Source organism: Chionomys nivalis, chromosome 13 (genome assembly GCF_950005125.1).
Source record: "Chionomys nivalis chromosome 13, mChiNiv1.1, whole genome shotgun sequence".
Lineage (NCBI taxonomy): Eukaryota > Metazoa > Chordata > Mammalia > Rodentia > Cricetidae > Chionomys > Chionomys nivalis.
The window spans coordinates 13,341,927-13,362,371 of NC_080098.1; the positions used below are offsets into that span (position 1 = coordinate 13,341,927).

General features: G+C 41.9%; 1 protein-coding gene across 10 annotated transcripts in view; it reads right to left on the reverse strand.

Moving 5' to 3' along the window:
• Window positions 1-2,375: 2,375 nt before the first annotated feature.
• Window positions 2,376-20,445, reverse strand: part of Mllt10 (MLLT10 histone lysine methyltransferase DOT1L cofactor) — a 147,921-nt gene continuing 129,851 nt past the window's right edge. For all 10 annotated transcript variants that reach the window (XM_057787267.1, XM_057787270.1, XM_057787269.1 and 7 more), the window contains 9 exons: window positions 18,009-18,126; window positions 16,452-16,524; window positions 13,764-13,918; window positions 11,512-11,700; window positions 11,069-11,157; window positions 10,568-10,932; window positions 9,589-9,685; window positions 5,926-6,120; window positions 2,376-3,981 (listed from right to left, as the gene is read on the reverse strand). In XM_057787267.1, the coding sequence (XP_057643250.1) occupies window positions 3,937-3,981; window positions 5,926-6,120; window positions 9,589-9,685; window positions 10,568-10,932; window positions 11,069-11,157; window positions 11,512-11,700; window positions 13,764-13,918; window positions 16,452-16,524; window positions 18,009-18,126 (1,326 nt within the window). In that variant the 3' untranslated portion in view covers window positions 2,376-3,936. The remainder of the gene's footprint in view (window positions 3,982-5,925; window positions 6,121-9,588; window positions 9,686-10,567; window positions 10,933-11,068; window positions 11,158-11,511; window positions 11,701-13,763; window positions 13,919-16,451; window positions 16,525-18,008; window positions 18,127-20,445) is intronic.

The window sequence follows — 20,445 nt, forward strand, 5'->3', positions numbered from 1 at the left end:
CTTATAACAGGGGACTGAGTGCCCCACAGGAGCAGGCTGTGTGGCCAAAAACTTGAGGGATCCTGTTAGCCAGTCAAGGAGAAAAAAACAGGTGCATCAGGCAGAATTTGAGAGAAAGAAAGAAAAAAAAGACGGACTTCAGGACCTGGGAGCTGGCTAAGTGGATAATGCCACTGGCTGACAAGCTTGGCAGCCAAGTTCCCTCTCCAGGAAACACATGATGGGAAGTGTGAGCCAATCTCTAAAGTTGTTCACCTTTGTGCTGTGACCAACAACACACAACCAGCCCACATACACACATGCACGCAAATAAACGTAATTTAAAACCTTGAAGATAATTTCTTGTTTTAAAGATTTTTGTGTATTTTGCCTTCATGTATATCTGTGCACCCCATGTATGCCTGTTGCCCTTGGAGGGCAGAAGAGGAAACCCCTCACCCCCACCTTTACTACTATAAAACCCTATTCTAACTGAGCTCGGGGTTCTCCGTTTATTCCAATATGTTGGACATGTGGAGAAACCGAGTTTGCAAACTTGCATAAAATAAAGGCTCTTTGCTTTTACATACGGGACTCAGTCTCCTTGTTGGCTTTTGCAGGGACTTTGCAGATTTGGGCACAACACTGTAAACACTGAGAGAAGAGTAAATGTAGCGTGGAACATGACATCGACCTAACAGCTTCCTGGCTGGGGCACAGGGCAGGAGTGAAGCCATTGTCCACCATCTCCAAGGCCCAGGGAAGCAGCTGCACAAACGCTGCCATCTCACTAAAGGGTTGGTTTAATCTAGCAGAAAGATGGTTCCAGGGTGGCCGCTTCATTTTCTTTCTGTTGGTTCTTGAGACTGGATCTCAAGTAGCCCAGATGAGATCTGAATTCTGCTGACCTTGAGCTCCTGAAGTCCCAGCCTCTACCTCCCTGTGCTGTACCAGCTGTACCTGCCTCTGTGGACTTGAAGCACATGGCTCAGCAAAGGGACATTTCATCCTACGAGCCTCCTTGAAGTCAGGCCCTCTTGCTCCTATAAAATGCCCAGAGCTATGAGGAGTATCCCTCCCTCCCTCCCTCCCTCCCTCCCTCCCTCCCTCCCTCCCTCCCTCCCTCCCTCCCTCCCTCCCTCCCTCCCTCCCTCCCTCCCTCCCTCCCTCCCTCCCTCCCTTCCTTCCTTCCTTCCTTCCTTCCTTCCTTCCTGTGGTTGGGTGACAGTTTAGCAACTGGGTGAACAAGTCTATAGATCCCTGTCAAATGGAGCCCAGACATGGACGTCCTGCTTAAAAAATATTTTTCTCACATTTTGGGTGAATGTTTGCCTCCGTGTGCATATATGCACCATTTGTGTGCATTGTGGCCAGAGGCCAAAAGACAGCATCAGCCACCCTAAAAGTAGAGTGACAAATAGTTGAATCACCACGTGGATGCTGGGAACCGAACCTGAGCCCTCTGCAAAAGCGGATGATGTTGGGTTTGCAGGTGTGAACCACCACATCCGCCCAACAGAAAAGACTTTCTAAAGTCAATTTTTTACTTGTGTCTTTCCACAATCCTAACAGTCAGTCCATGGTAAAGTTGGGAGCTCAAGGATGGAGATGTAGCTCCCCCAGAAGTACTTCCATGAACCCTTGGTTCTATCCTAGCACCAGATAAACCAGGAGAGACAGCACATACCTGTAAACCCACCACCCAGGAAGCAAAGGCAAAAGGATCACAAGTTCAAGGCCGTCCTTAGCTACACACTGAGTTGAGCTGGGGAGGATACATGAGCCCCTTGTCTCAATTAAAATAAAATAGGTATCTAGGATTGGATTTTTCTGATCACTCAACTCTTGATTACCAAGAAGAAATGACAACACACCTCTACATCCCAATGCATCCTTCACCCAAGGGCCATTAACCACATCTGTATTCTCTTTCAGAGAATACCCTATTTTACTCTGTGAACAAGTGGACTTCATCTTCAATCAAGTGTGTACGTTATTTTTTTAATGTAGTATAATTTTTTTTTTCGAGATAGAGTTTCTCTGTAGTTTTGGAGCCTATCCTGGAACTAGCTCTTATACACCAGGTTGGCCTCGAACTCACAGAGATCCACGTGCCTCTGCCTCCCGAGTGCTGGGATTAAAGGCATGCGCCACCGCCGCCCGGCTAATGTAGTATAATTAACTGTCTCCTTTGGAGCAAAGTCTCTGTCCTCTTACTATGGACACACCCAATCCTCTCTCAACAATCACCTGCCATCTCTGGCCACTGCTAATTTGCTCCATGCTGTTCTGCACAGCCCACCCCTAAGAAGTCAGACCGAACAGCACACTGCACATGAGGGCCCATGGGCTCAGGACAGTCATCTGTCCAAAATAGAATAGCACAGGGCTATAAACATCATTAAATTTTATTAACAAAACTTTGTACATTTTAATACATGTGGAATTTTACATCTAAGGAAAATAACAGCACATTCAAAATTTACCATTTATACAAATTGTTACAGAATAACAACCAGTGGGTTAAATAAGTAAAATAAACCACACTGATTCTTTGAAATTATCTACAAAAGGTTTGACTTTAAAATTCCCCTGAACATATAAAAATAAATTAATTTTACTTTTCAATTAAATCTACCAATTAGAAATATTACAAATCAAAATATCAATGTTATCTTATGAATTTTTCACATTACAAAACAGATTCACAAACCGTATTTACAGAAGTGAGGTAAGAACTGTGCAGTCACCAGGAGACAGACTGCAGAGCTAGCTTGTTCTTCCAGCTAAGCACACAGTGGAGGCCGAACTGCAGCTGGGCCTTTTCCACTAGCGAGTCGTGCATTTCAGAGACAGATCAGTGATTATATCCCCAACTGTTTAACCTACCCGTCTGCCATATTGTCACAATCAAGAGTGTGACTACCCAAAGTCAAAATGCTGAGAGACAGATCTCAGGAACTGTGGTGGCCCGTTCATTCCTAGGGCACTCTGATAGGGTGATTATATATACTCTCCCCAATCCATGGCTTCCTTGTGAGTCATGAGTGGACAAATACCCAGGTGAGAGTTTGCATGAGCCCGACAGTGGCGTAGAGAAGTCTCAACAAAGGCAGAGGCTCGGGGACGGCTGCTGGCACAGTGGCCGACTCTGCTGTCCGGAGCCCTTTCATGTGGAGTCCGAACAGGCACTTCATCTAGGCCAGACCCTACCAGCAGTTTCCACATTGGTGTCTCTTTCTGAAAAAAAATTTATTCATTTCTAATTGATCTGGTTTTCCCAGCAGCCTTAGAACTCACTTAACTCAAGATCTCTTTAAATGGAATAGATTTTTAACAATAAAAAAATATTTTTTTGCAAGACTGTCAGCAGAAGCAGGTGTTTCCATCCTAATCTGATCAGCAAAGGGAAAAATCTCATCACAATAAAATTTTTAAAACATTTGCAGAGCCCCAGGTGAGGACCTGTATGATCACGGTACCCAGTGACCACAACTGCAGGAAAAGAAGCTGGACAGTGCTCAAGACATACGCTCTGCCCTAAAGAGCAGCCACACTCTATCTCAAATGAGATCATATTTCATATTCCAACTTTTACAATAAAACCAAGTGGTTTGCAAATGAGCTAAGTCTTCAGTTGTGCTACCTGTGTCTCTAACGTGTAACAAAACCAGCTGGGTATCAAGCACATTACATTTTCTTGGGTTGATAAACTCTGCATGTGAATTATCTCATTGACAAAAAAGTTATTCATTTTTCTTCCAAAGTTCAAACACTCTGGCAGGGGATGGGGACATAGGAATTTCATTTCAGTGCAACAAAGCGACAGGAAAACTAAGCAAAGCCTCCTATAGGAGCGCACGCGACGTCCTTTCCTGTGCACCCCTGCCGCCTCTTCCGTCACCACAGCTGTGCAGAGCCGCCCGGGGGGAGCAGGAGCAGCAGAGGCTTTCAGTGTCAACTTTTCTCCTGAGCTACAGATCCAGCTTTATCACTAAGTCTCTGTGGTTCAAAACAAAACAAATTAGGAGCATTAGTTCAATCAGTTCTGGCCAAGCCAATACCCTCTAACTGAGACTGTCCTGAAGCTGGCTACTTTGTTGTACAGTGTACACGAATTTTCTAAGGAAGTCTTTAGAAACCACACTGGGCATATGTGAAGGCATAAAGGTGGTGTGCCCGTCCTTGAACAGTCCCCAAGGAAGGGGTGCAGAATTGCCCTTCCATACACACTTTTCCAAAGGAGAAGCAAAGTATGGCCAATACTGCAGTGTTATGGACTAAGAAAGTCATTGTTCTGACCCAATGTTGTGTGTTTTCTGAGCGGGGCCGCACCTATCATCAGATGACTGAAACCAATCAACAGTGTATCCCATGGCGCTGGGACCTGCAGGGACCCCATGACTTCCCTCTTAGTGCTCTCTTGTTTGTTTGAGATGGGGTCTCAGCCTTAAGTCCCAGTACTTAGAAGCCGAGGAAGGTGGATCTCCATGAGTTTGAGGCCAGCCTGATCTACAAAGTGAATTCTAGAACATCTAGAACTATGTAGAGACCCTGTCTCTGAGAGCAGGTTGGGGGAAGGGGAGAGAGATCCAGATAGATGGACAGATGAGGTCTCTCTACATGACTCAGGACTGTTGTAATATGGAGCGGTGGGCTGCGTCCAGCCACCCGGCTAGCTTTACCAAAATAATTACACGGAAACTGTATTCTTTTAAACACTGCCTGGCCCATTAGTTCCAGCCTCTTATTGGCTAGCTCTTACATATTGATTTAACCCATTTTTAATATTTTATGTAGCACCACGAGCTGGCTTACCAGGAAAGATTTTAACCTGTATCTGTCTGGAGTGGGAGAATTATGGCGACTGTCCTGACTCAGCTTCTTTCTCCCAGCATTTTGTTCTGTCTACTCTGCCTACCTAATTTTATGTCCTATGGCAGTTTCTTTATTTAACCAGAAGGGGGCGGGGCCAGAAAATGAGGCCGAACTCAGCCACCCACGGGGAGGGGATACAGAGCAGTCACGTGCGCGGAGTGGCACTGTGTACTGATCACGCTGTTGACTGTGCTGGGGGGGGGGGGGGGGTTTGAATACAGAGGTGCTTGCACCCCTGTTGCTAGACTCGAGCAAGCCCGAGTCAGCGATCCACCGAGCCGCGGGTACTCTGTTTTAGGCGCTGTGAAAGCTGTGGCGGGCTAGCGGCCCGGGCCAAGTATGGTGGGCCGGCTGAGTCGCCCTTTAGAAGTCCCGTTTGCTGACGTTTTAGAGTCGTTGCCAATGTTCAGTGACTCAGAAGCTCAGCTGTGCTGAGAGGGTACAATCTGCGTGGAGGGAGAGGCCTCCGGAGAGAGGCGGGGGCCGCTGGCTTCCAGCGGTCGCCACCCAGGAGGCTCTGATTCAGAACGGGTATCGGAAAAGCTGTGGCTGTGGATGGCCTCAAGGACTGCAGTCATCTCTGTACCAGACTCCTTAGAAACACTGTGCCAAGTTCAGAATACTGACCTAATTTTGTATATTTACCATATCAAATATGTAACATCATCTAAAAAAGCATGTTGGAACAAAATAAAATAAACACATAATTTTTTTTTCCTTTTTCGAGACAGGGTTTCTCTGTGGCTTTGGAGCCTGTCCTGGAACTAGCTCTTGTAGACCAGGCTGGTCAAACACATAAAATTGAAGGGAGAAAAATTCTACAAACAAATTAAAATCTCGTTTTAAATAATCTGTTTTGAATGGGCTGTCTCATATCTCGCTAACTAAAACATTTAGGAAAATGCCTTCAAACATTATATGGAAATTCAATTGGCTTAGACCTTCTATTTACAATATCGAGTTGCTGAAACAAGTGGTTTTATGAAGGAAACATTGGCTAAAGAGCACCCACCCATCTCTGCTCACTATGTTCCTTGCCTCCCACAGTGTATCACGAAACACACTTACTGTGACTTTCTGACTCGTGTTGTCCCCGTGGATGGTGAGAAAGGGGTTGGTGGTGGCCGTGTGAAGTGGGGGCGCCGGAGTGCCTGCAAGGAGGTTGTTGATGGGGATCTGTGTGGGCCCAGGGAGCTGCAGCTGCTGGAGCTCAGGTGGGTGGTGCTGCTGCATTAGCTGGTACAGAAAGGCCTGGTGCTGTTCCTTCAACAAAAATGGGAGAGAAGATGAGCTTCAGGCAGAGAATACAATTGTCAGCAAAACATTCCTTTTCTATTTCTTTCTTTTACAGTATTATTTAAAAGTAAATCACATTCACACTAGTAAGAAAGAGCTGTAAAAGCTGGGTATGATGGCATAGGCCTTTAATTCCAGCATTCGACAAGCAGAAGCAGGCGGATTTCTATGAATTTCCGGCTAGTTTGGTCTACGTAGTGCCCTGCCAGCCAGGGTTATATGATGGAGCCTATTCAGAACAAAAGGATGAATGGATGGATAAATGCATGAATAAATAAATAGCTGCTTCTAAAAAAACATTTGCACTAGGTGATAACCATTTACTGAAATCCCCAGGACCACCTGAGAATTGACCATTTTTAAACCACAGCAAAGTAAAGCTAGGAGAAATGAGGCTGTCCATCGTGAACACAGAATGGGCTGCTTTGGTTCTGGTTCACACACAAGCATGTTATCTGAAGGGAGACCCTTAACTCAGAAGATACCTTTGTCAGACTGGCCTACAGGCAAGTCTGTTGGGCATTTTCTTGGCTAGTGACTAATGTAGGAGGGTCCAGGCATCTGAAGAGAGTGCCACCCCAAGACAGAGTGGAGAAGAAAACAGGCTGGACAAGCCAATAGGAATAAGCCAGCAAGCAGAGTTCCTGCTGTGTTTCCCTGGATGGTAATCCTGTCGACTACATACAATAAGCCCTTTCTTCCATACATTGCTTGGGTCAGTGTTTTGTCAGAGCACCAGAGAGACAAACTGCAGCAGGCAATCACACTGCGATTAGCTAGCTACTTTACACCTGCTTCCCATGGGCCAAATCCTGCCATTAACTCTTTTCTAACATATCTAAAAGTTGCTATCTTTTTTTTTTTTTGATTTTCAAGACAGGGTTTCTCCATAGCTTTTTGGTTCCTGTCCTGGAACTAGCTCTTGTAGACCAGGCTGGCCTCAAACTCACAGAGAACCACCTGCCTCTGCCTCCCGAGTGCTGGGATTAAAGGTGTGCGCCACCACCGCCCTGCTATTCACTCTTCACAAGTATTTTCTTGCTGTAGTTTTGGATTCTTCTTTTCAGCAAGCATAAATTCCTTTCAACATACATTTCCTGGATGCTGATGATTAGACACTATAATTAGCTGTTTGGGAAATATGATGGCCGGTGTCCCTGCCCGCCTAGGGAATGAGAAACACTGCTAGACAAAGTCCCTGAGAATGCATTAAGTAGTCGGGGCAGCTCTGTCAAGTTAACATAGGACAGACTTGGAGGACACTGGCAAGTGGATAAGGAACAGTTCTAGGTTCTCAGTGAGACCTTGTGAAGAAAATGTCTGTACCTACAAGAGCCCAATGAGGCTGGCAGGCAGTGCTGGTCAGCAGTTAAGGAGGGAAAAGAATGCAGGGCTCCCACTTAGACCAGGAGAGGGCAGCTGGGAAGTCAGGAGAAAGTTGAGTAGAGGAGGGAGCGTTCTTTTTCCCTTCCTTTTTGGGGGTGGGGACAGACATGGTCTCATCATACAGCCCTGTCCTACCTGAAACTCATTATACAGAGTGCCTACCTCTGTTGCTGAATGCTGGGATTAAAGGTGTGTGCCATCACACCCAGTGAAATGAGAAGGGATTACTTGATGAAGTCACTGGAGTATGTAGAAAATGACTATAGTTTTTGACTTAAGCAACCCCAAGAATGGAGTTGGGGTGAGTAGGGCAGCCAAGCGCGGTAGCTCACTCTAGCTGTGAGTGCAAGGGCAGCTATGTAGTAAGCAGGTGGATCCAGAGTGGAAGGCTCTGGGCAGAGGTCTAATCTGAAGACGCCTACATCTGCACACGGACCACTCTGAAACACCTGAGAGGGAAGGGCTGCTGATCTCTTTTAGTTAAGAAGGTTGAAGAGGAGAAGATCCAAAAGGGGAACAAAATGGACTAGCTAGGTAGGACTGTGATGTCACAGCAGCTGGAGGGAATGGCGACTGTCAGATGTGACCGCCAGGTCAGGAAGACACAGGGAAATGACCACTGGACTTAGAAGTCTGCCATCATCTGTGCGCAGACAAACTGGTAGCAATAGGGGCCAACATGAGGGTGGGATTTTGGTTTTCTAAAACTGTCTCATATGGTTAGTCTGGCTTCCACTCCCAAGTGCTAGGATTACAGGCATGTGCTATCCTATCTCATACACTATATATTAGAAGTATACTTTATCTTACATTTTTAGGACATGGTTAAAAAGCTAAGTTTTTCACATGCCTGAAATCACAGCACTTGAGGGGCTGACAGAGGACTATGAATTTGAAGCCAGCTAGAGATACATATCAATACTGTCTCCAAAAAAAGGCATAGTGTCTGTATTTAACTTGTGTAACTCTCCCATACACTTCAAAACCATTGCTAGAATACAAAGAAAATAATGAATAATAATGTATAGCTAGTTACACAGTGTTGTCCAGGGAATTGTAGCAAAAACAATTCAGAACAAATGCACATTTTTTTTTAATATTTTTGATTTGAAAACAAAGGAACCAACAGATGGGGAACCCATGGATCTGAAGGATGAACTGTATGTGATAATGGAATTACTACTTCTCAGGAAAATAACTTCCTTTCTGTTCCTCTACATGTCTGTAAAAGTCAACACCCAATTGTTCAAGGTTCCTCTTTTTCTTGTTATCAGCAAAATATACAATTCTGCAGATATCTTACCAGAGATGGCGGTGTATGAGGACACAAACTGTTTGTGATTCCTATTTCTGTTGAGCCCGTCTTTCTTCCCTCCTAAAACAGTTTCCATACAGCAACTAATCTTTCTAAACCCTTGATCACTATCATATATCACTGCTCAAGTTCAATATTCTCCAATGAATCCTTTAAGAAAGAAAGAAAAACTAGGGCATGAATGAACCAGGGTCAGCACCACTGATCGAACTATCAGAGAGAGGCGGCAGAATGATGGTTCAAATGCCATCTCCCAAGAAGCTTGGACCAGTCCGTCTAAAACTCGAACTCAGGATGGAGAGCCGTAATAGAATGCTAGTCCAGCAAGCCTATCGCACTGAGGCCCTAGGTTCTACTCCCAACACCATAAAGTAAAATGGCCCTCACCTTACTTCATCCCTTGAACCATTTAAAGCCCTAATCCTATTTCATTTGCCTTTTTGGAATTTATCACCAACAAAACAGTGTGTACTCATTACCTCCCCTCTCAGAGTGAACCACCAGGAAGATACAGCTTGCTTCCAATCCCCAGAGCCTAGTGAGCCCTACAATACATGTTCTAACATTTGTAAAACAATCAACAAATGTGATGGTATAGGTTATGTCAGAGGGTAAGGCAACTTGATGGATAGACATTCACAACAGAGGGGTCTTTACCACAATCAACATCTATTACAGTCTATAGTACCAGACTCTAACAAAAAAAAGAAAGAAAAAAATCTCAAAGAACTTACAGGTGTGAGCTGCTGGGAGTTTAGCAGCTGCTGGAACTGCTGCTGCTGGATGAACATCTGTCTCTGTTGGTCGGACAGGAGTCCTAGCCCCGAGGCACTGAAAAACCATTGCAACCCTTACTTCTACGGCAGCCTTCTCAGGGATGACATCAAAGGCAGCCTTTCCAGTAGGCATTTAACAAACTCAGCTTTACCTACAACACTTCATTATGCACAAATCATTCTTTTTTCTATACACATGTATACAACAAAGCAGAAACGCACTGTCAAGAAGTCGTTTTAAATACGCACAAAAACAATTTATGGGTTTGTAATAAAGTATATGTAATAATCATCTATCCCTTGCTTCATCAAAATCTTTGATTAGAGAATATCAAAATTTTGATTAGAGAATATCAAAATTGTGCTGCTAAATCTTGCAGAACCAGTATCATGTGTCTGCCATAATAATACCTTTGTAGAGTAAAATACACATATGCAGAAGGAAGGGATAAGAAAGAGTAACATTTAGGGGGCTGGAAAGATGGCTCAGTGGTTAAGAGCATCGCCTGCTCGTCTAAGGGTCCTGAGTTCAATTGTGAGCAGTCACATGGTGGCTTACAGCCATCTGTAATGTGATCTGGTTGGCGCCTTCTTCTGTCCTGCAGGCATGCATGTAGGCAAAATACTGCATACACAATAAATAAATGAATCTTTAAAAAAGCCACTTATCACAAAACGGGAATGACATTTTCAACATGGAATGTATATATTATGTTACTGAAACTGATTTTTAAATGAATTTTATCAGTCTAAAAATTACAATGAGTAACAAGCACTTACTTACTCAATGAGATTGGGTAGCCATTTTTCTTAGAGAACATCTATAAAATACATTAAAACTCCTAATCCAGAACAAGGGCAACACTGGTAACATGTTGCATGGAAAATAAAACAAAAGAAAAAATAATAAAAAACTTCATATAAGTCAGTTTCTTACCTGTTAGTCAGTGCAGCTGCCGGCACTGGATGAGCCGCATTAGGTGGTACACTGGCGTGGGTGAGGGGGGCAGGGTTCTGGGACATCGTGACAGGGGTCTGAATCACGCCATTTAAAGCTCCTACGATGCCATTAATTGCCAGTTGGTTACCTGGCAAAGCTCCAATTATTCCACCAACTGCAGACACGGCAGGAATGGTGGATGTTACGGTCTGCATTCCACCAGCTAGCGCCCCTACTGTCACGCCATTGACCTGCTGAACTCCGCTAACTCCGGAGCCTTGCTGAGCTGGACTCTGCCCAGCAGGAGGGGGGGTAGAAAGAGCAGAAGAACCGCTGGTGCTTTGTCCACTGGACGCTAAGTCCTAACGTAAGGAAAAAGAAAAACACACGTTGGAAAGAGTACATCAAAACTGTTTAAAAAATTTTAAATCAAGTGTAATATGCTATATATCACAAATAAAACACACAAATGAATATAATCACACACACAAAAATTACCTGATTTAATACAGGAAGAGAATTGTCAGGTAAAAAGCTGTTTCCTATATGTGGGCTCTTACTGCTGTTCAATGAATCCGTAGTAGGAGCTAAAAAGAGTAAAAGATTAAAAAAAAAAAAAAAGTACCCTGTTAAATTGATTGTAGTATGTGTAAAATTAAAGGCTACTTTAAAAACATATGCTGAAGCCTACAGTCTTGTTATTCCTGAAACTAATTACAATGGGGCACAGGTAGTGTTGAATACTGTAGCTTTAAGTCAATTATGAGATCATTTAAATAAATTTTACCATTGAACTATGCACTGAAGTGAGAACAAACTCAAGACAATTAACAGGGCCTGTCATGTCCCGCAGACATAACCCAACATTTGTTTCCTACATCTTTACAGACGGGTAACCAGGTACTGTTGATTGTGTAGGTGACATTTCCTTCAACACTCACCAGTCTGTGCGGGAAATGTGTGTATCGGATGAGGTGGACTAGGATTGGTTGCTATTGTTGGAAAAGGCACGGAAAGCTGTGCGTTCAGTAACTGAAGACGTTCCTTTTTGGCAGTCAAGTTTTTAATTTGTTCTTCTAATCTTCGATTTTCAACTTGAAGTTGGTGTAATGACTTCAGCATTCCTAAAACTAGCAAATCATTTGTGTGACTTTCAGTAATGGCAATTCCACTCCCGTGACTAAGACTTTTATGGTCACAGCATCAACTGCTTTAGAAATGAAATGAAAACGTGGAAATTCTGTACACCAAATGACTGAGCTTTATTCCTAGATTGGAATATAGATAGATATAGGAGTGTATACATAAAAGAAGACTGTTCCTAGACGTGCCACATTCATGATTTGCTGCCAATATTGATCAAATAAACAGAATCCCAACCCAATCAAGTTCAAGTAGGTTTATATACTCAGAGAAAAAAAGATGGCATTTTATTTTCCTCAAGAACCCAAAACAGTAACAGCAGTAGCAGCAGCATCAACAAAACCCAAGCATGCCACAGACACCCGGCGGAAAGCCTGCCATCCCAGCTGCTCAACCTGTCTCTCTGCAGGCTCCCCAGCAGGGAGCGCTGTTATCTGCACCCTGCTACTTCTCCCTTCCAGGAGAAAGGCCTTTCTGTTAACAAGCTTCCTGCCCTACCAGACCACCTCAGATACTGTGTTAATTCCTCCAAGGGTGGGACGTCCAGCTGACAATCAAGAGCACTGCTGTCAGGTCACAGTGATGGACACTTTAAAAACTCCAGGTATTAAAAAGTTGTATTTGCTTAACACGACCTCAGAGCCTTCAGACAACCACAGCTCTAGCAGAACAAGACAAAACTTTCTCCCTTAAGGGGAGCCAAGATGAAACTTACCCCCCAGCTAACCTGTAAAAGGTTATCTGCACATCAAGTTCCTCACGATATAGGCAGTTTTAGACAGGGGCACCATTCATAAAAATATCAATTTAAAGCACGTGGCTCACTAGCAACTAAAAAAAAAATCTTGTTTTCATAAAACAAAGCAGTGAAAGCTTCCATGCCAGAGTGACAGAAACCACCTGCTTTTCTCCCTATCTGTTCCAACTTTGCTTTTTCTGGGTTTTATTTTTGTTTTTTTTTTGGTTTTGTTTGTTTGTTTTAGTATTTTCCCTTGTAGTTTTAATACTTAAAAGTACTAAATATGTATATACAATGCACATGATATAATTTCATAAATTGGTGAATATTTCAATTAAACATAAAATTTACTAATTACTATTCCTTTTCGGGGGACAGGGTCTCACCAAGGAGCCCTTGACGGGGCCTGAACTCTCTATAAAGACCATGTTGGCCTCAAACCCAGAGATTCGACTGCCTCTACCTCACAGTGCTGGGATTATCGGCGTGCGCCACCTGCTCCTATCTCCTAAGTGATAGGATTAGAAACAGATATCACCATGCCTGCCTAATTATCATTCCTATAAATTGTAAAACAGATACCTAGCCATCCCTGACTAGATATATTTTTAATTTATTTATTTGTATTTTATGTGCATTGGTGTTTTGCCTGCATACATGTCTGTGTGAGGGTGTTGGATCCCCTGTAAAGGAGTTACAGACAGTTGTGTGCCGTCATGTGGGTGCTGGGAATTGAACCCCGCTCCTCTGGAAGAACAGCCAGTGCTCTTAACTGCTGAGCCATCTCTCCAGCCCCTAGATAAATTGTTTTAAAAGATCTCTGGGAGTAGGCATATATTTTTCAAATGCTAGGCTGAGAGGAGACACTGTGTGTTTCCAAAGTTGACAGACAAGAACAAAGTATAGTATGACAGAGAAAGGGCAGCATGCTATGTTGTGTTTCAACAATAACCATCTAACACAAAGCACTTAAGGCAATTTTCCCAACTTTTCATGTAGTTTACCTTCATAACAACTCTAAGTTACAGGTACAGTATTACTCCCAATTCCAAAAGAGAATAAAGAACTTAAAAACCACACCACACCAAACCAAACCCTTGTCTGTGATCATATAATAACAAAGACAAGTTTGGAGTTAACACTGTAGAGTCAGCTCTGCCAATGCCTAGCACCATACCGCCACTACTTAGACGGAGTGTATGCCATCATGTCTTTATTATCTTGGTAAACACTTTCTTCTGCATCCATTAATCTATATGTCGTTCCACCCAATGCTGTTCCATTTTTAGACACAAGAAAAAGAATACTTACTGTCACTAGGAGTACCCTGTTCTAATAAAAATTGCTGTCCTTCACTCCACTGCCTCTCCAAAAGTTGTTCAATACTTGCTGCTACCGGAGGCAGATTTTCCAAACTGCTATTGCTTGGTTGATCATAGCGAATCTGTAAATTGCTTACAGGGGATCTGTCAAAAATATTAATTCTCAAGTTAAAAAAGAAGGGAATGCTTCTAAGTAGCTGTGCATTGGTTTTTTGCATTATGCCAAGAGCCCCTTTTCCTGTACAAATTTTTCTGGTACCAAGTGGCCTATGGCAGAGGTATCAGGTCTCATAAAACCATAATTGAGTCATTATCATTCTTCCTCCCTAAATGAGAAATTAAAATAGCTGAACACAGTAGGAAATTAAAAAAAAATCATTAGAAAACACACTACTAATAATCTCTGAAACAGATTACAAACAAACAGTATGACTTTCTTTATAAGATATGGGAGACAGACTGTAGGAGAACTTTACTCAAAACACTCAGAAAGAGAAGGGGCTGCAGAGACAGTTCAGGGGTTAAGAGAACTTGCTACTTTTGCAGAAGTCCCAAGTTTAGTGCTCAGAACATACATGGTGGCCACAATCATCTGTAACTCTAATTCCTGAGGACCTGATGCACACTTCTGACCACCCTGGGCACTAGGTCTTCATGTGGTACACATACATACATACATACATACATACATACATACATACATACATACATGCAGGCAAAGCATACATACACATTAAATTAAAATAGCCAGAAAGTTCTACCACTGTCTTAATATAAACACTACTACAAGTGTAACACTGTGGGAGACATTTGAATTCACAACCAAGGAAATTCTTAAGTTCAGTGAAAAGAAAATCTAACAATTCTGAATTGAAAATGAAAACCTGTTTCAGTTCTGAGGAAGATCATTCAGTACAAAGCAATTTTATGTGTAGAATGCAGATTTTTTTAAATTTTTAATTTTTAAAATGTTTAGGTTAGTTCTTCAACAGAGCTTACCCCTTCCAAGATAAATGTTTCCTGAATGAAAATGAACATGTAATGTTCCCATGTCCAGTTGTGATTTTACATTAATAAATGGGGGCGAGCCATTTTTGGTATCTACCTTAATATATCAGGAAAGATATATTAAGTTTCCTGAGTATTTTCTACAAAGTGGTTTTACAGACAAAATTCTCCAAACACGGAGAAGGGAGGTGTGGGGTTGGGAGGGCTTCTATGGCGTGCTCACAGGTGCACAGCTGGGACACAGCGTCTCTAGCAATGCACTGGTGCTTGTTATATAGCAATCCCTTAAAATGAGGACTTCAATCTGTGAGGCAAGCATCATGAGCTGGCCACTGTTTTCTGAACACGTTATGGAAGGATAAGTTGAGCCACTCCAGGCTGATATTTAAACAGTAATGTAGCGTTCTAAATGCACACTGAAAATAATTTAGTATCATTCACTGTACGATGGCCTGTTTTTAAAAAAATAAAAATTTCACGAAACAAAATTGCACTAAGGGATTCTGAACACATTTTACATAACTTGTGTGATGTTTTAGGTTTAAAAGGGACAAGAAAACTCTTCCTGTACTAAACAGGAGCAAGATCCCATTAACAGTCTCATCTGAAAAGAAACCTAACAGTACATATACAATTACAGACCAGCAATTTCATAACTCTCCCATTCTGTAGTTCCGATCTCTGGTTTCCAGATGAGGAATACTTCCTCCAGAATTTAATAAGGAAAAATATCATTACTTCTTACATATAGTTGCTTACTACAGGAATGATGTGGGGAAGGTATACTCAATGTACCATTAGGAAACAGGTGAGGTCACTGGACTAGTGTCTATAAGGACAAAGAATGTGCCCCTTAAAAACTGGATGGTCAACCTGAATGTTCCTTGTGTCAGAATATGAAAGGTCCTCATTTGCAATTACTTCCTTCCTTACATGAAAAGAACCAAGAATTGGCTTTTCCTTCTGTTTTTGCCCTCAACCAACTTAATGTAAGGCATAGTTTATAAAACTGGAGAACACAGAAAAAACAAACTAGAGAAGGATGCAGAGGTTGAAAATGGAATCAACTCCACGCCATTCTGTAAACTGGCACCCACTCCACAGCAATAGCCCTCTTTAGAACAGAAGCTATATGGCTCCATAATCCCACTCTGACAGATTAAACAGTGTTGGGTGGTTCTGGGGTACCACCTAAAACCTAAGAAAATTAATGAAACACATAACATATTGGCTATACCCTCTTCAAACAACCTAAAAGGAAACAGAGGGACTTATTAATAGCTTCATTTGTGGGGTAGCAACTAAGAAACTTAGCCAAAGCTGTAACCCAACAGTGATAGTCTTGTGTTTGAATCTTCAGATATTTTATGATAAAAAATGATCACCCAAGCCAATGCATTAATCATATCAGAAACTAAATATACAAATGTAAATAGTTCAAACTGATTAAAAACATGAAAATGTATTCCTTTTAGCTTAGAAATCTAACAACGTGTTTAAAATTAACATTTCAATTAATTTAGAATCATTTTTCTTGACTGTCTAGACAGGGTTCTTATTTACAAAATCTATGTAGAGCCTCAACAAATATACACTTTACTGCTCAAGATAACCAAGTTTCCAATCTCAGTGTTCCTTCCCTATGGTTTGCAGTATGAACAATGCTTACCTTGGTGAGAGACTTCCTCGGGGTGAGCTTCCTCGACCAACTAGGCTTCGGCTATTGTCTCCGAGATCTTGATCTGCAGTATAAATATTTCAGAGCTTATAAAGTGTCTCTCTTACTAGATAAGATGTTTCAAACTCTTACTCTGAGTTGTCCTAAAATACATAGTAAGCCCAGTTAGGACAGTGGGAGACTTGGCACGCTGCTGTTGAGAGCCATTGAACTGTGGTGTGTAAAACGTCGTCTGTACACGTTGTTGTGGGTGTAGAAGGCCATGGATTATGTTCTCTTCTTTCATTTCTTTCAATATTACAGCACGGAAGCGTGGTTTGAATTTGTACTGCCCTCCCCTCAGCCACTTTTAATTTCTACGGTTAAAGTAATGAATCACAGCTGTAGAGAGCTAATCTGTATGCTTATCATAGCAAATCCTTATGTGCTGTATTTTAACACCTCGTATCCCGAGCAAAGTCACAAAATATATTTCTACAGCACCATATATGCCAAGGCTAAAATTAAGTGACTCTTCATAAGAATAAAATAAATGTAATATACATCCAGATTGGCAAAAAACAAAAACAAAAAAAAACCAACAAACCCAAACACCCTAAGAACCTTTATTAAAATGATTTTAACCCTTGATAAATATATTGCTGATATAGAAGAGATCTTCATCTCCCAAGTGGCTTTCATTCCACCTGCAGACTCTTTTAGAGTTTCTCTGGCCTCTTTCAGGTTCCCTCCACCCCTTACTCTAAGTCAGGTAGCCACTGACCCTTGAAGGGTAAAGACATGGTGAGTGATCCATTATTGTGAACTGGTAAAGCCGTTCCCTTCCCAGGTAGACTAGGACATGCCAACAAACCCTTAAAGATGGAATGAAACAAAGTAAATGCAGAGGTAATTAAAGAAATGCAAGAGGCAAACACTACAAATATCAACTGGTGAAAAAAAAATCACAGGATTACTAAACACTGCAGAAATCCTCTAACAGCCGGGCGGTGGTGGCGCACGCCTTTAATCCCAGCACTTGGGAGGCAGAGGCAGGCGGATCTCTGTGAGTTTGAGACCAGCCTGGTCTACAAGAGCTAGTTCCAGGACAGGCTCCAAAAACCACAGAGAAACCCTGTCTCGAAAAACCAAAAAAAAAAAAAAAAAAAAAGAAAGGAAAAATCCTCTAACAGGATATTTTTTAAAACCAAGTTTGTGTAATTCAATTTCATGAATTATGCAAATAAAGGCTTGGGCTATTCACGGCAAACCCCAATGTTGTGTTCCTTGCACAGCATAGACTGGATGACTGAAAGCATCTATCACTAAAGTCACAGGAGACACTGTCACTCCTGCCTGCTCGCGGCTCAGCTCAAACAGTTACATTTCAGACAGAAAAAACACGTCAGTGCTTTGCAGCATGGCGTCTACTTATTTCAAATTGTGGTTCTTTTGGTTTTTAAAAAAGAAAAGCAAAATAAAAATGCAATTCCCTAGTTGGTTTTCTTTATTTATTTTTTGTTTTAAGAAAATAACTAACAGAGAAAGTGTACACGGGGAGGGCTTTACCTGTTTGGTTGCTTTCAGACTGTGCTATGAGAACGGCCATGGGTGGATTTGGATTTAATCTACTGCCATACAGATGAGCTGGCGCCTGGCTAAGAGAAGGTCCAGAAAGGGCGTTCGCCTGCACGGAAAGAAGCACAGTAGTTACTGAGTCAGACTGGAATGGCTAGAGGGTTACCGCCTACAGTCGCAGCAGTAGTCTCCACCTTAGATACAAGCAGAAATGGCTGACTTTCGACAGTAAACACTGTTTTGACATCTGTCAATTTTTGAAAACTATAATATTTTTTAAAGGAGTGAATCTAAACCTAGTAGTATGATAACTCTGTGGACTTACAACTAATTCTTTAATCACATAAAACCATTTAGAAGAGCAGGCAGGTAGACAACGGATGTTTAACAAATGCTGCCTTTCCTACATCACAAGCAGACTGCAGAAGTCAAAGGTTCAACTTCTAGTATTTTAACTGCTCAAAGTCATGCTGCTATTGCTTAACTCTACCGTCAGAAAAACCTGCACAGTGCTTTGTTACTTCCTATTCTGGTACACTTGGAAGCCTGCTGCTTGTGGTGTTTTGTTTTGTTTTTGTTTTAAAAGAAAGCAAACAGGCATCACAAGAATGTTTTCTATACAATCCAGAGCTCAACCAATCACAGCTTTACCCTGACCCCATATATGGCACTGTCTTTTTGGCAGAAAGCCAATTCTACTAACTGAAGAGCTCCTTCACAGTTTGTGATTCATTCATGTTGCTAACCACAAATATGAAGGCCTCTTACTGGGACCTGTGCCAAATAACGAAGAATGAACCCTTAAACAGATGAAGTTAAGGAGGCTGGCCAAAGTGTTGCATAATCCAATGTAATAAAAATGCCTTCTTTGATGTATATAGGTTCCCACTTTCCAAGAATATCAGACCCTTAAGATGTGCCATTTTGGAAACAAATCTCTTGTATACAAAATTCTGTTGCTAACAGAAAGCTTTTATTACCCTAAATAATTGTCAGATTTAACAGAATCACAAAATTTAAAGTAAAATTACTCCTCTGTTTCATTACTAAAATCAAAGCATAGCTATTTAAGAACAAATCTCTTGAAAATCATTTTTAAAAAGCTAGAGCATTTCTAGCAAAAAAAAAAAGTGACAGCAGAAAGAGACATGGGGCCTTGTGACATGGTTAACAGCACATACCTAGAGAATAATATGTTTCTGGGGAACTACCAGCTCAAGCAACAGTATATCGTGTCATTTGGCCAATTTATAAAGACGGTATCCTTTGTTGTTGTTGTTTTTGAGACAGGGTTTCTCTGTAGCTTTGGAGCCTGTCCTGAACAAGTTCTTGTCGACCAGGCTGACCTCGAACTCACAGAGATCCGCCTGCCTCTGCCTCCCGAGTGCTGGGATTAAAGGCGTGCGCCACCACTACCTGGCGAAGACTGTAGTCTTATAACCCATAGTAGTAATTTCCATGATGAAGAATCCTTTGCTTTCTATTGTTCCAAGGCATTTTGCAGTTCACATTTAATATGTAAAGTCAATCTAACAACTTCTGTATCCTCTCAAGAACATAAAGATTAAGTTTATATATGAAGCTGTTTAAAAATTAGGCACACAAAACAGCTGAGTGGGAAAGAACCCCTGCTATCAAGCTTGATGACTTGAGCCCATTCCTAGGATCCACTCATTGGGAAGAACTGTGTCCTACAGGTTGCCCTCTTCACACACCCATCCACATGCATGCACACACACATGTACACACATACCCCCCAAATTATCAATCCACAGTGAAAAACAAACCAACTTCAACCTAAAGATCAACAATGGATACTTACTATGTATTTAATAGTATGGATACTTAAAACACAATTCATAAACTAAAATAATACGACTCTTTTGACTATGAAATAGCTTAGTGGGGGCTGGAGAGATGGCTCAGCGGTTAAGAGCATTGCCTGCTCTTCCAAAGGTCCTGAGTTCAATTCCCAGCAACCACATGGTGGCTCACAAACATCTGTAATGAGATCTGGTGCCCTCTTCTGGCCTGCAGACATACACACAGACAGAATATTGTATACATAATAAATTAATAAATATTTAAAAAGAAATAGCTTAGTGGGTGAGGGGACAGGTCACCAAGCCTGATGCCCTGAGTGCCATTCCCATGACTCACACGGCAGAGGGAACTGACTACTCCCAGTTATCCTGACATCCACATGTGTGCTATGGCATATACATGGTAGGAATAGATAAAACAATCATTTTTTAAAAAGTGACTTTTTCCCTCTCCAAAAGCAACTATTTAGGAGTCTTAGCTATTCGTAAAATAACTAAGAACAAAAACAATGCAAACAAATCTCCATCCTGGGCACCAGTAACAACTCTCAGATACCGACACCTAAGAGTTCTTTTCATGGAACCTTTTATTCTTACTTGAGACA